Here is a 19,824-nt window from a genome sequence, read left to right as displayed (position 1 = left end):
GGGTGTAGTCCGTTCCTATTCCGATTGAACAGCCATGTATACGGTCAATCAGATTGCCTGCTGTAGAACCTCAAGGAAAAGTAGGCAGCAACAGCTATTCTGATCAAAGATTCTAAAGCTGGAGAGCACCTCATAGGAATAGAACTTTGGCCTAGCCCATGTAAACAGACGGCATGTATTTTTCAATCAGAATAGTTTAGTCCATGTAAACCTGGTCAGTGATCAATTAACTGCACCTGGTCCAAAAATGTTGAATGGGCTGCCATTCCGTTGTTTCTTTTAAGTGGACACACTGATGAGCCTGCTAGTGAATTTAGCTGAATCTGATTAAAAAGATAGTATTTTGCAAAAGGACTCTACTTTCAACTTCAACTTAATTTGCAACCAAACTTGTTTAAGGTAAAGATGGAGACAAGAATTACACAATTTTCCATGTGATAAGGTGAAGATCCCTTTAATAAAACTCATGAAACGCAGTGTAACAAAGGAAAAAAAACCTAACAAAAGCAAGTTGATAACATTTACAACCACAAAAGAAAAAAAAAAAAAAAACTGTACAACTCTCTAAAGGCCTGGAGTTACTGCTAAGGTTTTCATTTGCATCCTATTTTCATTGGTAGATTTTTTTTTTTAAATCCATTTTCAATTTTTATTCATTTCAGTTGATCATTTTGTTTGTGTGTGTGTGTGGGGAATGAGAACAGGGTAATAAACTGAAGTGAAGAGCAAATTTGTTTCTCTGCCTGTCGGTTTGTTTTGTGTCCTTCCCGAATACCATAGCACAAACCCAGATAGCGGCTGACTCAAGTCGCCGCCGGCCCCAGGGGAGGGCCAGACCCCCTTGCACACCAACACACTGCATGAATCAACGTGGCTTCGACTGTTGTGGTAAGTTTCCAATCCACCCCCCACCCTGTCCCAGCCCACCTTCCTTAGGTGTGGGATGATGCAAACATATCGGAGTCTGGAGTCTCAAACATCCGGGTGAAACCTGGGGTTGTCTTTAACTTGCTTAGTTGGTCATACCTCCAGATGGATGCTGTTGAGATGTGACTGAACCAAGCACGTTACTATGATCATCCCATGGTGCTACAGGGATGCATGAGAATCTAGGCTCAGAGAGAGAGGAGTTTGAGGGGGAAGGGGGAGGGAGGAGGAGGAGGAGAGGATTGGAGAGTAGGCTTTTATTACTTGTAGAGTATGTCGTAGTGGCCCGGTCGATAGAGGAGGAAGATGCGGGGCTCGCCACCTTCAGGGAAGACGTGGTGGTTGACCGTTCCCCCCTCGCCCCGGTCCATGTATTCCACCAGAATGGAGACGTTGAGAGCCTGAGCCAAGGCGATGATGTGGATGTGATCGCTCTCTTTGGACATGGGCTCAACCTCCTGACATAAGGGATCGAAACAGAAAAATGTATAAGGAACAGGATGGAATTATAGGGTATAAGAAGGACTTGACTGTCAGACATAGTTGGTTGTTTTAGACATCTACAAGAGAGACAGGAACATTCACACTTGAAGACATTAACACAAACATTTACAGTAAGCCAACTCCGTAACATTGGATTGAACAAAGACAAATAATATTTGAACAAAACACTGATCTTTTTTTTCTTTTTGCCTTTTGCCTAGAGGTATACTAAAGGAACCCCTCCATTATACATTCAGGTAAAATATATCATCTACAAGTGTTAATGCTACAATATGCCAAATCAGCTAGTCAAGTAAACAGTAAACAGGGAATTGAAATTGAACTTAATCCCCAACCACTTTTACTTTGCCAGCCTATCATCTACAGTGTAAGTCCTACATTTTTTTAGACTTAATTATGTGGGTCATACTTAGGGAAAACTTATACGTGGGAAACTTATATCCTTTGGTTTCAGAAACTCCCCACCACACCCAAAGGTTCCTGACTGTGGTCACCACACACCCATTTGAGGATTGGGTTTGTGCACGTTGAAGCCTACCTGCTGGCAGAACTCTTTGACGGTGCGCCCTCCCTCAATAAAGTGCTGGAAGAAACCGTGCTCTCGCTGCAGGTAGCCAGACGTGAGCAGCCGCAGGTAGACCACCACGTAGTCTGAAACACTCTGGTCGTTGAATGAGTTGAGCAGTTCCTCAAGCGCAGGCTGTTTTTCACAGAGTTCAATAAGGTCCATAAACTACAGTAAAGAGAGAAAATTAGCACCCTACTAAAAACATGGTTCATGAACTAGACATAAGAAAAATTTAAAGGAGAATTCCGGCGATTTTTCACACAGATCTCTGTTTTTTTGAGTACTGTCAGTACAGACAATTGGTTCTACCTAGCTCGAGTTGCTGCAGCCAACAGCTAAAGTTGAGCCTGAAACATAGACAGTAAAACAACCAAATGTAAACAGCCCCCGTTTCCATTTCCGGTGGCGCAGTAATATCAACGTGTAATGAGTCTTCCAACAGAAATCAATGGGATTTTACAAAATGCCAATTAAAACATGACAAAACTGTATTTCGCTACGCTACTTGTTTTGGAACATCAACGAGCACCACTAACCACTTGGTGAGTTGCAGTTTTGAAAACGAATGTTAAAGGAACCATATGTAAGATTGTGACCAAAACTGGTACTGCAATCACTTTCAAATTACTGTAGAGCGGTGTATCCCCTCTACCTCCCCCTGACTTGAGGTCGCCAACCCAGATGCTGAAACACTATTGACTGCGTGATTAGTAGATAGGTGGAGGGTGGCGCATCAGGCTAAAACACAACATCAACATCAGTTGAGGGCTGCAACTTCACTTTTTAAATGACAATATCCTGGTCGGACTACTGTTGTCAGTGATATAAGTATTTGAAATGAACATGATTTCTTAATGTCTAGTGACATTTCAGGGCCATTTTATGATTAATTGAAATACATTTCTTACATACGGTTCCTTTAAGGGTTGTTTTAAGGACATGTTTGTGCATGCCCATAGCCAGCCACTCTGAAGTAGTCAAAGGCGATTCAAAACGAGTCAGAAAAGTCGAGACAGGATCCATCGTCAAAATTTCGGTGTCCACCACTCTAGTTCATCCAAAATAAACCAGAAAAGGGACTCAAAGTGCTAAATACCGGAATTATCCTTTAAGGTTGGTGGATATTTTCAATAGAGCACAACACGTTCATCGAGATATGATATGAAACACCCCTGACACCCAAAGGTGCCATTACTCACAGTGTTGTGGAAGTCTTCAATAGTGAACTCTGTAAAGCCTTGGTTCACTAGGTCCAGTTTACTCTTGGCTGCCACCGCTTTGAACCTGTAAGGTAAAACAAGTCCATTAGAGTATTAGTAAGAAAGATTCTACAGAATGGGGTTCAATGGTTCTCCCACAATCATATACAGATAAATATATCACTTCCCAAATATCTATTTACTGAGCAAATACCCTTCGAATAAATCACAATTCCTCCTTTCTCACCTCTGAAGCTCTTTGCTGTCATCCAGAAGAGACTCCAGATGTGAGAAGCCAAATGCTCTGTAGAAACAGTTTCCATCGGGCCGTGTCTTTCGGATGTATGAGTATTTTTTGTGCAAGTCCTGAAAGAGCATAGCAAAGACGCATATGGGTGATTTTTTTTGCTTCCCTTTTTTAATCATGTGATTGCACTGTTGCTTCTTGGGAAAAGAAACATACAAAAAGCAATTTCCTCTCGTCACTACCTTTGTTCTTATGTAAATGTCCTGTAAAGGCCTTGAGACAATATTCATGGTTAACAGTGAACAATTAACTAAATACATTACAATTCAAACTGTTTGGACAGGACTTACCTTAATCTTCAGCTGATAGATGCCGTCATCTTGCGCATACTCTCTTTGCAGAATGGACAAGTCCTGTCTGTCTGACACTAAAGGAGTCGTAGTTGCTATCTACAGACAAAACCAACAAAACACAGGGAGTGAGTGCACACACTGCTTTGAACATAACTGAGGGCAACAATGGTACTACTGATAAATAAGGCATGGACCTATATTTGACCCATTCCTTTCAATAATGGGTTAATGTTACCTTTAAAATAAGATCCACTCACCTCTTGCTGAATCCGATCTTGTTGTGCCATTATGGCCTCGTCGTAGGCGAGGCAGTTTACTCCAGCTGAACACCAAGAAGAGGGGCATTATTTTTATTTGTTGAACATATTTTTACTGACTTGACCACACATTAGTTTCAAAACGAATACACTCTTAATTGTAGACGCTTACTGAACAGTCTAAAAATGACACCTAATGTTAAGTATAATTTAGAAGTTCGGTGTTTAACGTTACAGTGACTAACGTTACTCATCTAGGCATGGACAACATCATGGCATCCCAAATGTTCCGTCTATTTTATATGGTCTTGGCATAACTTATCATCGGTACTATGACTTTCAACACGATAGGACCTGTCAATTGACACAATTACCACCATATCGTGAGAGATGAAAGAGTGCATTAAGCGCAAAATGCAGCAACGCCGCTGTCTTCTCGTGTCGTGTTAAGAAACAGCATCCGCCTCCATGTAAACAAACCCGTGTGTTGTTTCCAGTCAGTGTAATAAATAAGGTAGCAAACTCGGGTTGTTCCAATTTTGTAGGTCGGCTGGAATTGATTAGCTGGCTATTCTAGCAGCTTTGCTAGCTAGCTGGCTAACTATCCAGTTTCGTTGCAGGCGTAGGACAGCCATTACACACTCGTTTCAGCGACAAAACACCAGACAAAATATGCCAACACTACATTTCAAGGATGAATCCTTGTTCTGAATAAACGTATAAAGTGAAAAATCCACCGTCTGTTAGTTTACTCCTCTTTGTGTGACTTACAAGCACTGGCCTCCCCCATTTCTTTCTTTCCTTCCTCTCATGTTGCACCAAGAGGCTGTGCAAAAATTGTATATCTTCTAAATGAGTTATTTTCGTAGAAATGGCATTACGGTACTTGCAATAATGTGTACGGACGTGGACGCCAGATTAACAATAACTGACAAGATAATCGTTCAAGAAAAAAAACTGTTATTTAACTCACCCTCCATCTCTCCCTGTGGTGTTTCCTGCTGTTCATCCGCCATCTTAGATCTACTGTTGTTCCCCCCTCCCCTCTTCAATCCTTACTTTACTTCCGGGTCGTATTGTGCACGTCCCTCATGTTTTGGTCAATGAACACTGTGACATTTATTTGAAAGACATTCCGAGCTGTTAGGCTAGTGACACGGCAAGTCCAAGAATGATGCACAGAGTACATCCAAGAAGATACCAAATGGTGCTCGAGATGGCAAGGCGGTGGCACCAAACAAGTTTAACAAGTTTGTGTAACATGATCTTTCTTGCTACACCACAATTAGACATCGCAAACGACATAATATTTGACCGACCTCGAAACTAGTCTATAGCGGCCTTTAAGGTCTGGTAAATGGCATGCTGGTTCATTTCGGCTCGTTATGTGTTAGTTAGCTCAGTGAAAATGTTTGACATTTTTTTCTGTCTGATTCCAAACAGCTGAATTGATTGAGCACATGGACAAAAAGGCAACATGGGACCGATTTTACTCTGAAACCAATAGTCAGCACACAAATAAATTCAAGAACTTTGAGTGGTTCTTTGGATTTGACGCTGTGCAAGACATCATCCTGCCTCTGCTAAAGCTTCCCACAGATTCAGATGCCTCAGTGCACATACTGGACATGGGCTGTGGGACGTCCGCTTTGGGACCTTCCATTTACAAGCACACACCGTGGCCAGTCGTTGTCACCTGTGTAGACATATCCCCAGTTGCTGTAAAGCTCATGCAGGAACATACAAAGAGGACACCAGTTAAGCCTCAAAATCCACTATCCAGCTTGGCTTTCTTAGAACTGGACTGCACTCGGCTCAAGGAACACTTCAGGCCACAAAGTTTGGACTTGATTGTGGACAAAGGCACCACAGATGCTCTGCTGAGGTCCCGGGATGGACAGGTCAAGGCTGGGCAGATCCTGAGGCAGTGCCTGGGTGTTCTGCGCAGCACCGGAAGTCTAATCCAGCTTTCGGATGAAGATCCAGATGCCAGGATCTTGTGGCTGGAGAAAGAGACATTTGGCACTGGGGAGGTGGCTGCTAATGTAGGGGTCCAGGAGGTTGGCGTGCTACGAGGAGTGTGCTACTATTGTTATGAAATAACCTCTCGTAATTCAACACTGTAATGTACTTCAAACTCAAATTGAACCCTGTGCAGTGTTTCACAGACCAGACTTGTCTTCAAGTTATTTCATAACTAGTGCTGATAAAGCAACCTCACCCACACCACACTCACTCCTCAATGCCCATGTAAATGCACACACCAGACATTAAACAAATATTTCTAATTTTATTAAAAGAATGTAAGAAAACCAATAAAATAATAAAAAACACACTTAAAATTCTAAAATTGTTCCAATCTAAAAGTAAGGAAGGCAAAAGGGTCTCAGTACGGCCTGTACTGTGCACGCCTGTACTTGCTCCGCATTACATAGTTGTCATCTAGGACACACAAACAAACAAAACAGATATTAGATACTAAATTCACAAGGGGAGTTTACATGCCTAGTATAATTTCTGCATTTCATAACACTTTTAAGCATATGTATTTATGCCTAAATAATAGTTGTTTAGGGAGTATGTGATCTACTGTAGATGAAATGCTGATCTAGAGCATTACAAAGTTGGTCATTCATGTACATGAAGTTCACAGTGATCTGTCTGGACTTGGACAAATGAGTCTTCAGCAGCATCTGAATGCTGCATACAGTATATACTTAAATGATTTAAATAACAATACACCTTTGCTGCTTCGCTTACCATTGGAGTCCTGGGTAGGGTAGCCAATAAAGAAGCCTTGATCTGAAAGGGGAGAAAAACAATCCTGACACATGGTGCACTAAGGACAGTGCTAAACTGGATCCTATCACTGTTAGGATGTTAAATGGTGAGGTGTTACAAGAAATTTAGATTGAGCGTATTGGTGTGGTTTTGAAGCCACAAAGATTATAGTGACCACAGTATTCTCAGAATGAAACATTGGAGGAGACCACTGAATGAATGAGGGATATGTTCAGCTTTTGGTTCAGGCCTTACCGTAATATGGCCCTGTCTGAGGTGGAATGTAGTCCCTGGAGAAGTCTTGACCTGAGGGGAAAAAAAAAAAAAACAATGCTCTAATAAGATGGAAATAGCTTCACAGGTTGTAAAAAAAAGGCCTACAATGCAGGAAAGTTCTGGGTTGGATGACAGAGCACTAGAGCTGAACATTTCATGATCAACAAAAACTCAGTCACCCCTAGAAATACAAAGCAAAGCTCATATTTATATTCACAAAAATATATATTTTTAATTTGATTGTGAGAGGAATAGTGTCGACATATTTATGATTAAGAGCTGATTCTTAGTCTACGCCAGCCACGTGAACATTGAGCAGGTGACAAGAATGTCGGAGACAAATCATGCAGAAATTGTGCATGTTTGACAAATGACCAACATGTGTGAACACAGAGGGATGGCCTATACATATATACATATAATTTCCCACTATAAGCACCTGTTGGAGACAGGGAAGCTGGAGTTTCTTACGCATCACATTAATAGCTCTTGAAAGTGCAGATTTCTGATATACACCACATTGGTATTAAGAAAGGCCAACTGTTGTGGTGGCAGGCTGCAGCTTAACAATATTACACTGTAGCACTCCACAAAGAAAACTCAAAACAATTTCTGCCAAACAGTAAAGCCCTAGTGTTCAACTGACAAGTGATTGGGTCATAATGTAACACCATGTAACTCCGGCTTCCCATTAGGCAGGGGTGACCTTGGCCTATTATTCACTATGGTTAGGCAGCAGAACAACTGGAGCGGCAGTGTTACGCTACCGTCAAACAATTTAAGTTCAACTTTCAAAGCGTAACGCGAGCGTATAGAGTTTGTGTAACAGGAACGATGGGACTTCTTTTGATTTATTATGGTCTGAGCGTTGCGTTACGCGTTACTGCTGCCGCTTCATTATTTCCAATGTGATCCCCACCTTAGTGTGACAGACAAATTCACCACATGACAAGACTGAACATACGAATATGAGGAGATTCCATCCATGCGTCATGGTGCCCTGAAACATTGGAAAATGTAACAATGCAACTTAATGCCAGCATTAAATGAGAAAGTTTCAACAACATGCTTAGTGGACATCTGTTTTGTTGCCTTCATCTCTCTCACACCCCAAATCTTCTGGATGTGCAAGCAAGGTATTTCTATTCAAAACATACAATATACCGACCAAAGATTTAAGAGTAGCCGCGATAGCATTCAAGAATCTTTTACTTTTTTTTAGGCCAACCACAACCACTCAAGCAAGCAGTAAAGCTAATTACCAGATATATAGCAATTCTGCGTGGACATATATTTGCATTAATGTCAATTTTAACCTGCTACTACAAAATTCCCTGATATTCCATGACCTTGCCCCACAAATGATAAAATTCCATGACTTTTCATGTCTGGAATAAACTATCAAATTTCCAGATTCCAGAAATCCCATGACCCGTGGGAACCCTGATAGTGTAACACATTGGATATCCGACTTCCAATTGGTGTGGCTCGTGAGAGGAGAGTAGGCTGACTTCATACATCAACATTAACTGCAAATTCTAGCCGGGAGTAGCTAGAACAGACAGCAGCTAGTCCCGAACAGATCAGCTGCAGTCTACCTGACGCAGGAGACATCATCGATTTAACCAACAGCATTAAATAACAGAATATCAAAAAGTTCTCAGTAGGCTAGCCTAACATTGTTGCAAAAAGTCACATATAAGAAGGTATCCATTCCATTTTTACTAATTTTCGCAAAAAAAGTGACCTGTCATATAAGAAGGTTTCATCCATTCCATTTTACTAATTTTAATAATAATAATAATAATAATAATAACACAGTATACACACAGTACAAAACAGTAATAATTCCCTACTCACATTAACACCAAGTCTACATTCATTCATCTGACATAACTGTCCAGGAAGAGGCAGAATTTGGGGGCATAATGGAAACCTGTCATAGCACTTTGGAGATCCCTTCCAAGATATATGAAGGTTGGAAAGTAATTAACATAACCTTAAAAATCAATTCTATAGGAAATAGGAGCCAGTGCAGTTCAGTTTCAGTCTTAGTTAAAAGTCTAGCAGTAGAGTTCTGTAGTCCATGGAAAAGACAACTGCAAGAACTGAATTAGTTTTTCTGCATCTTGTTGAGTTAAAAAGACAACCTGAATGAAGGCACCTACGATATTTTAAGGTCATGTAACATGGTTACACCATGGTAAGTTCCTTTCTGGATGGATGAAGTCGGACAGTTCTTCTAACCAGTATGCATTGCATTTAACCTAGCATGCATAACATCAAGTCAGATCTAAACAGATGTGCATCAAGTCGAGTGAGCCTATTGACTGAATGACAAGACTGCATTAAATGAAGGAATAGATCAGCGGCACTGCAAACCTAGAACATGAGAAGGTGCCATCCATTGGTCATTGTATCATGGAACATTTGAAAAGATCTAACTTTGGAGTTATGCACAGATTTTTACATGAAAATGTTTAGTTGTAAAACTTGTTGACCAACATGTTTGTTGACGAACATACAAAGAAAAATCAAATTACAAGAAAGAAGATGGAAGTACCATCCCCATTAATTTCAATGGCCGATGCTAGGCACTTCAGCAGGGTCTTACAGTGCTCATTTCTAGCCACATTTTCTGCACTGCAAACCTTGAAAATGAAAGGGTTCCATTCCAGGGTTATAGAATCATAGAACATTTGGAAATGTCATTGTGTGACAGTCAAGTGCCAACAACATTACACCAGATCACCACAATCCAGAAATAAAACACTATAAATTACACCCCAAAACAACCAAACAGAAAAAAAAACATTCACCTCCATAGAAGTTTGAGGTCAAAGAAGTCATACAGGGGTTGGGGGGCACTGGGTAGTTGTTGTATCCCCATGCCCTCGGTCTGCACCTATAGACTGTGAGAACGTTTATGTTTAGGGAGGGAAAATGAAGCGTGACGCAAAGGAGATGACAGTCATGTTCCATAACAACATCCAGTGGGGTCTTCTCACTCTGTGGTTACCTGAATTCTGGGCTTTCCTTGGTTGCTGCTGAGTCTCCTTGGTTGGATCTTGCTCACTAAAGCTTTGATTCAGACCTATAAGAGAGAGACACATCTTACAGGATGAGGGGGAATGCCCACCATCAATGTGTTGATTTGAATTAAATTAAACTGAATTAACTTCTTGACTCACTCACTATATGGTGGATTGTTTTTTAATGATTCAGAAATCATTAGACAACCAAACACACAGTATAAAACAGTAATAATTCCCTACTCACATTAACACCAAGTCTACACCATGAAAACTAATATTCATTCATCTGACTCAACAACTGTCCTGACCCTGCCCTGCAATCCGTGGTGCCAATCTGAGTGGCAGGTGTACCTGTTGGAGGCTGTGATGGTGGCAGCTCGACACCCCAGGCGTTGGCAACGTGCGCCAGCAGCAGGCAGGTGATGCGGCGATGGGCCACGGCGTTCCAGTGCACCCCATCCTTCATGCGGTGCTGCAGGCTGAAGCGGAACTGGAAGTGTAGGTCCAGCACGTCCAGGCCGTACACGCTGGCCAGCGTGGCGCTGCAGTAGTTGGCCTCGATGATATCGAAACGCAGCGACGGGCCAAACTCTGCAACCTAAGGGTAAGGTATAAGTATAGATACTCTTTTGATCCCATGAGGGAAATTTGTTCTTTGTTCTGCATTTATCCCATCCGTGAATTAGTGAAACAGTGAACATTAACCTGGAGCAGGTCACTTCCCCCGCCCACATTTTTCCTACTGGTCGGTATACCGGTTCACACCGTATACCGGTGTACCATTTTTAATATACTGCCATACCGGTGTATTTGATTACACAACGTTTGGAACGCTGCGCCGCGCGACAGTGTTTCAGACGGAACTTTTTTTCACACGCACGCATGGTGCCACTGCGAGGCATAGTGAGGGTAAACACAAAACACCTAAAGTTTTTCCCCTGAAGTATGACCCCTAAGGGTTTCTCCTTTTAAGGGGTTTATTTAAGGGTGAATAATACCTTAAATTGTTTCTTTAGTTAAGGAAAAACGTTAAGGGATACTGCATTGAAAAGGATTTAGCCTACCGTCACGACAATTCTATTGAGATTGTTCAACAGCTGTAACTAGCTGGCTAGTAGGTGATGTCGTTAGTTAGCAACCCACCGAACACAGTGAAGTTTAATGATCTTATCATTCATCTCACCTTAAGAATATTCGCTGAAATTATCCAAGTAGCAAGTAAAGCATGTTATAAACGTGTACTGAGCAATACTAGCTGGCTAGTTAGAAATGATCCTGACTGTCATCAGTGCACCAAAACGAACTTTTTTGTTTTGCCTATCGAACCGAACCGAAGCTCATGGCAGGCTAACAAGACATCCACATGAAGTTAACGTTAGCCTACCACTAACGTCATGTAAACCACACAATAACAATACATTTCTGATAGGCCTATTTGACAGAGTAAGCAAATTAACAGAGGTTTTATTTTAAATTGTATCATTTTCAAAAAAGTATAATTATTGCAAGTTGCACTACTTTTTGTATTGGTTTTATATGTTCATATGTAGATGTTTGTGAAATTTGCACAGTAAAAGTTCTGTATTTTGACTGCAATTGTCTTTGCATTCTGATTAGATTCTTCATTAGAATCATGAGTGGCTCTTTGTAAACAGCATCATTTTCTGGGGCCATGCAAAACTGCATTACCACTAGTGTGGAGTTATTCTACATCATGACAGTAAAATAGACCATCCTTAGTCAATGTACTGCAGCAATTCCTCTCTCAACCTTTAGAAAATGCTGTTAACATCTGATTATGCATGGTAAAAAAAATACCGTCATATACCGTGAAACCGTAAGAATTTTGAAAAATACCGTGATATACATTTTTGTTCATACCGCCAAGCACTACTGGTCGGGGATTGAACCGGCAACCCTTCGGTTTCAAGCCCGAAGCTCTAACCAGACACGCCTCTAAACAGCTGTGTATCTCTAGTTTCTGTATCCTACTTTTTTTTTTATATATATGTATATATAAAATTTTATTTTCTTTGTTTAGACAGATATACATTTGATTTAAATGTAATACTCTCAGTTCAGCGACTTTCTTTTTAAGTCTTTTGCAGGTCCTTTCACACAACCATAATCTATGCTCAAAGCCATTAAAATGTGTCAACATTGGTCAAAATGTTTTATCTGATCTAGACAAAAAAACACATGTTCAGTATGTGTATCTACCTCTGGCACCAAAAAACCACCAATAATGGTTTTGCCCAGTGGCATGGTGAGGTTCCAGATGATCAAAGCCTCCTCTGGGAGAATGGTTCTCAGCTTTCGAAAAAAACGGGTTAAATTTTCCATGTAGTCCGGCTCCCACTGTCGCCCATATCTGAGAGTGAACAAAAACTACGTAACTCAGTGCATCATACATAAAACATGTCTGTTTCATGTGTGAAGATGATAGCACGCTGAAAGCCGATAAATACCTGGAGACGTCCCACACGCACGAGTTCATGATCACCAAGTCCGGTTTGGGACCCTTTTCAAACTCCTCCAAAATTCTCTGCACATACTCAGAATAAACTCTCGTAACAAAATAGAATCGAACTTGGTGGTGGTCCGACATGTACTGTCGGACCTCCTTGTATTTTGTGCCGTTGGACATATGTCCTTTAGTACCACCCTCAAGAAGCTCATCCTTCTCAAATTGCTCCTCACCCTGGGAATACACAGAAACAGATGTCAACAAGGGTTCGCTCGCTGTACTAAACCTGCATCATGAGTGAGAAATAATGAAACATTTAGAGAAGTAATTTGAATGAACTACTCAAAGCTGAATCCAGGCTATGACAGTGCGCCATGAAGTGGAGAAACCACGAGTATACCTTCATAAATATATTTGGTACCCATTTATCTTACCATTTGCAGTGGACTACTTTGTTTGATGCATCTCGCTTTGCTAGTTTAGGTACATCTAACCAATGTTAAAAATAGGCAAAGCTTTTCAGTATGGGGAAGGTGCAATCAAGGATTTTGTGTTTGTATGTGTTAATGTTGATATTTGCATTTTATTAGCAGACGCTTTTGTGAAAGAAAATAAAACAACCTTACATTATATTTTAACCAAGGACCAAAGGAAGCACGCCAGACAGAGGTAGCTCACTGCTCACTTCAGTATTTCTTTTTTGTTTGGGGCGCAGGCTTCCCTTAACCTGACTCTCGCCAGATGAATTTCGTTCCGCCTAGCTCCACTCATCCATCTGGGATCACTCCAATGGAGAGGTGTTTCAGAAGGCTGGGCCTTATCAAAAATCCTTGCATATGATTGGCTGAAGTAGCGTCAATAAAGATTACGGACAAGTGGCTTATCCACTCACATCGAAGCCAACCCGTGACGCTGAGAACAGTCTCACAGTCGCTTCTCCGCTACGTCACATCTATGAAACTCCCGCCCTGCGTCCTGATTGGCTGTGCCATAAAATCTGGTGCCGAAATCACCCCCAACGGAAGCAATCCCAGATGGATGCGAGTGGAGCTAGGCGGAACGAAATTCATCTGGCGAGAGTCAAGTTAGGCTTCCCTCACTTTGTTCGGTTTTCGAAGCCTGGAGACATTTTTTTACAGTCTACTCATGGAATGGGAAATGATTGCTAAATGTAACAAAAAAATGTATGGGCTTGAAAACACACAACATCCCTGACTGCACCTTTAAGTTCGCTTTGAAATTAATCCACTCTACTCTTCCCCAGAGAATGTCTAATAAGAGCCCTCTCCCTTTATCTTATCTTCCGGGTTCATCAGGGCCATCTTTCTAACAGCACAGACCGTTTAATGTGTATGGCCAGAGCCTTAGGAAAGCGGTTCCTTTTGTTAAAACATGCAACTGTGCAGTCCTGACCACAGATGATCTGCGATCCTCCGTGATTCAGGACCTACCTTAGTCTTCAGCTGAGATGCAGCCAAGTAGTTGTCCCTTTGTAAAAGCATGACCAAGTCTTTGTATACCCCACGCTGAACTAGAAAAGAGGGGGAAAGTGATGACTTTATGAATGAGGTCTATGGTGTATTTCAAGTGTGGCTTACAGTGGGCATTACTTCAAATTGGCCAGCTTCACTCGAGATACGCAACTTTAATTTGTATTTTTCCAGTGATGCTGCAATGACGCTGCAACAACCCAAACAACCGGTAGATGGCTCTTGTGAGCAGGGTGTCTCGTAAAAGAAATGGAGCTTGGAAAACCCTACACAGACTTCACTACAGACTTTAGCAGACTGGTTTAGAAATAATTTAATAGCCAGAAATATGCCTGCCCTGCCCTAATAAAGAAATATTTGGTTAAAGGAATTATCCGGAGTAAAATGCACTTTAGATCAATTTACGGATGATGGGGAGTAGATACGTTGAGTTGATATCCAAATCATGTCATTCGGATGTGTTTTGATTAAGTTCGTTACCGTTTTTAGTCAAAACTCGTTAGCCTGGAAGTGACGCGGGCATGTCATTTCGCCGCTATAAAACACTATTTTTATAACTCTTCTACAGTTCCAAACAACATTACACTTACGTGGTAGTGAGTAGAGGGTCCCTAAAGCCAAACCGAAGTATCCCGAGGTATTTATGTGGTCGGATAGAGAGTCCAGAATGAATTTCATCAAGCCAGTACCTTTCCAAAAATACGTTTCCATCTTTGCTGCCATCTTCAGGGGAAAGTCCATAGGAGTCGATTGTTGAGTGTGGAGTAACACGCTCTGGAAATTTACAATTTACATAAACCACATTAAGACCTCAGGATACTTCGGTTTGGCTTTAGGGACCCTCTACTCACTACCACATAAGTGTAATGTTGTTTGGAACTGTAGAAGAGGTATAAAAATAGCGTTTTGTAGTGGCGAAATGACATGCCCGCGTCACTTCCAGGCTAACGAGTTTTGACTAAAAACGGTAACATCGAACTTTCTCAAAACACATCCGAATGACATGATTTGGATGTCAACTCAACGTATGTACTCCCAATCATCCGTAAATTGATCTAAAGTGCATTTTACTCCGGATAATTCCTTTAAATGCCTATTCCCTGAATGGTAGGCTACAATTACTATGTGTTTTATATAAGCTAATATCGAAACAAAATAACCCAGGCAGTCTCATCTAGGATATAACACAGGTTGAAGTCAACGTCAAGTTGGTTCTATTTAGGGAGGTGAATGTGTGTAAACATCTGTAGATGACTCAGAAATGACATCGGAAGACAAGGACTGAATAGTGGCAAGAGGCAAGCCGAAGGCTGCTGACAAGGGCCCGACGCTATTGTAAAGCAATTTACAAAAGATTCACTGAACAAAAATGCTGATGTGGTACATGAAAATTTAGCTAAAAATGTGGAGAATGCAATGCAATCAAGCATTTTGGACGATATATTGTCACAAGCTGGCAGAATAGGCAACAGGCCGATGTGCGTTTTATTTGGAGACTGTTTTGCGAGACAGAGACTGAGTTTGCTGCTGATATTCTAGGGATGGGCTACAACATAGCCAATGTACGACTTCAGCCTTTTAATATATTTGCTGCATTGGATCAGTCTTTCTAGAACAGGCAAGGGCTTTCTAGCCTCACGTCAGCAGCGCTGCATCACCCATATAGCCTACATTAAAACAACCAGCGGATGGTGGGCGGGTGCGGTTTTGAAAATTGTTCAAAAAACTTTGGTGCTGATGGATGGCTGATGGATGATAAGTTTTGCTATGCAGCTATGGTTGAAATAATAGCCCATCAGCGCATCTCTAGTGTGTGTGCCTCTCTCGCCAGAGGGAGGGAGAGGCTGAGGGTCGATCCAGCATGGATTCTAAACTCTGTGGTGGATAGGATCTACAATTAGGTGTTAACAATACTACTACGCTTAGGTCGGTACTCCCAAGTGCTATTAAGCCACACATTGTAGTTCTTGGAAAATCGCCACATTTCATGTTGCGGGCGTGAGACATTTCTATCAACTACTGTGCAACTGTATTTAAGTCGGGAAAACGTGGATGTTTTTGATTACTTCTACGGCTAGTTACGGCAAAGCCCGCTAGCATAGCAACATGCTAACACAGTCCAGCTGCGCACCAGAGTGTTTGAGTGCACGTACCGACACGGGAGAGGTATGACAACTCGTGAAAGTTAAGGTAAGAACATATATTACTACTGACATTGGGTGGCGTGTTCCTTTAAGTTAACTGTGTTATATGCTTGCAATAAGTTTAGGTTTTTGCTGCTGGCAATGGCAATGCCAGCATTAATCAATCGGTTTAAATTAGAAAAATGTCGGCATAGGCCGTGACAGAAAACTTCCAGGGGGTGGGGTATTACACGTTGCCACTGTTTCCACCAATGATATTTATCGCTGCATCATCAACAACGTTGTTGGAACTGACAGTTCATTACAGTAAATGCTTTGTTTGTGCAGTTATTTAATGTAAGAAAGAGCAATTATGCTACATGATAAACCTACGGTATATGCCTTGTTTGCTCAGAAGTGTGGTGTAGTAAAGGAGTAGGCTAAATCACTAATCAACAATATAGCCTACCCATGCAAAAAACATGTAGCCTAAACATAGTTCAATATGTCTCTTTGTGGAAGCGTGGAATAGGCTACATTTCAAAGGCTTTCTTTCTTTCTTTCTTTTGTTAACTTGTGGAATAGTGGAATCTTTTTTGTTAACTTCTTAGTTGAAGTGAATTATTATATAACCTTTACACATTTGTTGAACCATGGTCCTAATAAAAACTACAGGATAGTAAGAGCTGAAATGTTGCTTCATTTATCCAATTTCCACCACCATGGAAAACGTGGGCCGGTCTTGGACCTGAAACTCCTGGGCTGAAAAGTGGCCCCACTCCGGCCCTGGCTATGGGCCTACCTGTAAGAAAACTCACAAACTGCCTGTCATTTCAATTGTTTTTTAAAATGTGGACGGGTACATTTTGACAGCTATTTGTTGTTATAGGGTTGAACAGAAGTGGCAATCGAATCCCTTTTGCGTTTCGCAAACAATAAGTCAAAATATCAACAGAAATGCAGGAATGGACGTTACAGTTATTCAGTAACTGTAACAAATTACTGAAATTTGAATTGTACTTTGTAACTCGTTACCCCCAACACTGACAATAACGTAGACAGCAAATTAAGATTTCTGGAGTGGCACCGGTAGGCTATCAAAAGCAGATTTCGATTTTCGTTAACCACTGTGTAGCCAATCCTTATGCCATACCCAAGTAGCCTAAATCGAGGTCATTTTTAATTATGCATGATTTATTTTGTTACTGAATTCGTAGGCTTGGGATTCCTCTCGGCAACAATTATGTTTAAAGGCAGCCTCCTGCTTTTTCAGAAGGGGCGGTAGGCAGGCTACTGACAGAGCGACGTACAGTGGCAGAGCAACGCACAGTGGCTGAAAGTGGTAGCCTACTAAGGTTTCACGCAGCTTCACGTCACGTAATGCGCGACTGAAGTGGCCATTACAAATATAATGCCCACTGTAGCTACAAACCTGGGTAAATTAACCTAAATTAGATTACGTGGTAAATTTCCAAATATACCCCAACGATTCATTAGCAAAACAAAGCGAAAAGACTAATCTTTTAGGAGATTTGATAAAGGTCACTATGAGTTAACTAAAGTTTATCATGTCCCTACGTTAAAATACCACCCTGGTGGTATCAGTATTTCTTTCAGTTTTGTACTCACTGGAGTCGCCCAGAACGACAACAAACTTGTTGTGCAGAAGCTGGCTGGCTTGTTTGTTGGTAACATGTGGCGTCTTCATGCTTACCGTTCTGGAAAAAAAAAACTTTTCTAAGCCAAGATACATCATTGATAGTCTGCCTTTACAGCAGTACATGTAAAATAAAAGTAACATTATATCGGTGTCCCTAACGGGAAATTTAGCTAATGTTAGCGCTGAGAACTTAGCACTGATAACGTTACACATCTCACGCAAGCACACCATGTTCCATGTAACCATGCTCAATTTTAGTCAAATGCGTCAAATATGTTTCTAAGGAATTTAGCCGGTTAAAATGGACGACTATGCTGTCTAGATATCTGAAAAGGCGTTAAGACTGCTTTCTACTTTATTTCATTGTGAACATTAACGTTAATTAGCTGGCAATTATTGACCTACCTTGGTCCACCTAGCATTTGCCTCTCCAAAGAAGCTGACATTCTCTGCTAAGAGTCTAATAAGGGGAGAACCGCCACTCTCGGGAAACTTCCGGTTTCTGAACTAGTTGCAGTTCCTTTTCTGGTTCCACATGAGGGCGCTCACGAATAAGTGCAGAATGAATGGAGGTCTATGGAGCTCTACCCCTCAAATCCACTTTTCTCAAGATATAATTTCTGCAAGCGGCCACATCTGGCAAAGACTCATCAATCATGAAACGTCATCAACGCAGCCAGTTAACATGGGAGCCAGTTGCCATGTAACACCGACTCTCCGTAAACGGGCTCTGGTAGCCTTCTTCACACAACAGGATGGACACGTTAGAAGGCGTGGCAATTCTGTGCTTGAGTTTTATATAAAAAAAAATTACTTACACGCGACATCACTTACGACATCAGGATGACATATTCATTGATAAATAATTATAAATTCTAAAGGATATAAAAATGACCTTGAGTTTTTCCAACTCTTTCGCCCTTGAGATTTCCTAGATTTGGCGTATCAGATATTACATTAGGCTATATTAATGAATGTTATACATTATAGAACAGCGAGTGAATGATTGTGTGAATGTGTAGTCTGCATTCCACTTCTCAAATAAATTATTTATTTTATAAACTGTTCATGATGCTGTCAGTTATTTTAGGCCATGTTCTTTGTTAATATCAGAATTGCTTATTCAGTGTGCTAAAATACCAGGACACAAACTTTGACCAGAGCTGTACTTAGGCCCTACCTGGACAATGGATTGCTTAATCTGGGTACCCAGAAGCTCGCATCATGCTGAACGAAAGAATTGATTGCTTAGTGGTTGACACATAGGCAATGACCTTTATCGTATCGATTCAAGATTTTCACTGTGTTTTTATAATTTCTTTAATCTGCATCAAAAGTGTAGGTACTGCTAGAACAGCAGTACACTTTTGATGCAGATTAAAGAAATTATAAAAACACAGTGAAAATCTTGAATAAAACTATATACCCAAGACTACCACACTGATGAAATATAAACACATTTCATCAAAATTACTTTGAAGGACAATCAAAAAACCTAGCCAACAGATAAATAATGTATGACATTAAAGGAAAACTTCAGAAGATTGGACATTTGAGAAGGAATGCATGTTAACATGTCTCTACAGACAATAAAATAGTATAGTTGGAGTATACTGAGAATGGGCTGCAAAATTGAGTTCATACTTTGTATAGGTTTACGTTCTTATCCTTGGTGTATCCTAGCAGTTGGCTGGTCATATTCAAAACCACATCATGACTGAGTCAAGTCGACCGCCTCAGCACGTAAGTGATGACAAAGTAGTATCAATATAATGTATTCCAAGTTAAGAGTGAGTATAGGTGGAATTGGGCACTCCTTCCAACTTCCAGCTTCAACTCTGCTGAGGATTTTGCTGACAAAAGTGAAAGTATGTTCTTAACCACATACTCCTAGGCTTTTGAACTTTGAGTTAATAAATGTCCTGTAATAAGATGTA

At 41.0% G+C, this 19,824-nt stretch overlaps 3 protein-coding genes across 5 annotated transcripts; 1 reads left to right on the top strand and 2 right to left on the bottom strand.

Annotated features, from left to right (window-relative positions):
- Nucleotides 1-1,169: 1,169 nt before the first annotated feature.
- otub1b (OTU deubiquitinase, ubiquitin aldehyde binding 1b) lies at nt 1,170-5,109 on the bottom strand. Its single transcript, XM_048236705.1, has 7 exons — nt 5,029-5,109; nt 4,056-4,120; nt 3,796-3,894; nt 3,446-3,564; nt 3,199-3,283; nt 1,970-2,164; nt 1,170-1,385 (listed from the first exon to the last, which is right to left on the bottom strand). Exons 1-7 carry the CDS (start codon nt 5,069-5,071, stop codon nt 1,188-1,190), a joined length of 804 nt encoding a protein of 267 aa, XP_048092662.1. The 5' UTR covers nt 5,072-5,109; the 3' UTR covers nt 1,170-1,187.
- Nucleotides 5,110-5,143: 34 nt separating this feature from the next.
- Nucleotides 5,144-6,222, top strand: cskmt (citrate synthase lysine methyltransferase). Of its 2 annotated transcripts, none has more exons than XM_048236706.1 (2): nt 5,144-5,305; nt 5,499-6,222. In XM_048236706.1, the coding sequence occupies exons 1-2, from the start codon at nt 5,227-5,229 to the stop codon at nt 6,179-6,181; spliced, it is 762 nt and encodes a 253-aa protein (XP_048092663.1). In that variant the 5' UTR covers nt 5,144-5,226; the 3' UTR covers nt 6,182-6,222. The 2 variants fall into 2 exon arrangements, with proteins under 2 accessions (XP_048092663.1, XP_048092665.1); XM_048236708.1 differs by having other exon boundaries at nt 5,152-5,403.
- A 128-nt stretch (nt 6,223-6,350) lies between these two features.
- LOC125289731 (PC-esterase domain-containing protein 1A-like) lies at nt 6,351-18,375 on the bottom strand. Of its 2 annotated transcripts, XM_048236703.1 has the most exons (12): nt 18,293-18,375; nt 17,857-17,945; nt 14,066-14,145; nt 12,616-12,848; nt 12,368-12,518; nt 10,499-10,745; nt 10,132-10,206; nt 9,932-10,024; nt 8,077-8,112; nt 7,092-7,142; nt 6,816-6,857; nt 6,351-6,497 (listed from the first exon to the last, which is right to left on the bottom strand). In XM_048236703.1, the coding sequence occupies exons 1-12, from the start codon at nt 18,331-18,333 to the stop codon at nt 6,442-6,444; spliced, it is 1,194 nt and encodes a 397-aa protein (XP_048092660.1). In that variant the 5' UTR covers nt 18,334-18,375; the 3' UTR covers nt 6,351-6,441. The 2 variants fall into 2 exon arrangements, with proteins under 2 accessions (XP_048092660.1, XP_048092661.1); XM_048236704.1 differs by lacking the exon at nt 8,077-8,112 and having other exon boundaries at nt 6,352-6,497.
- Nucleotides 18,376-19,824: the final 1,449 nt, after the last annotated feature.

This window comes from Alosa alosa, chromosome 24 (assembly GCF_017589495.1).
Source record: "Alosa alosa isolate M-15738 ecotype Scorff River chromosome 24, AALO_Geno_1.1, whole genome shotgun sequence".
NCBI lineage: Eukaryota > Metazoa > Chordata > Actinopteri > Clupeiformes > Clupeidae > Alosa > Alosa alosa.
This window is presented reverse-complemented; position numbering and strand designations above follow the sequence as displayed.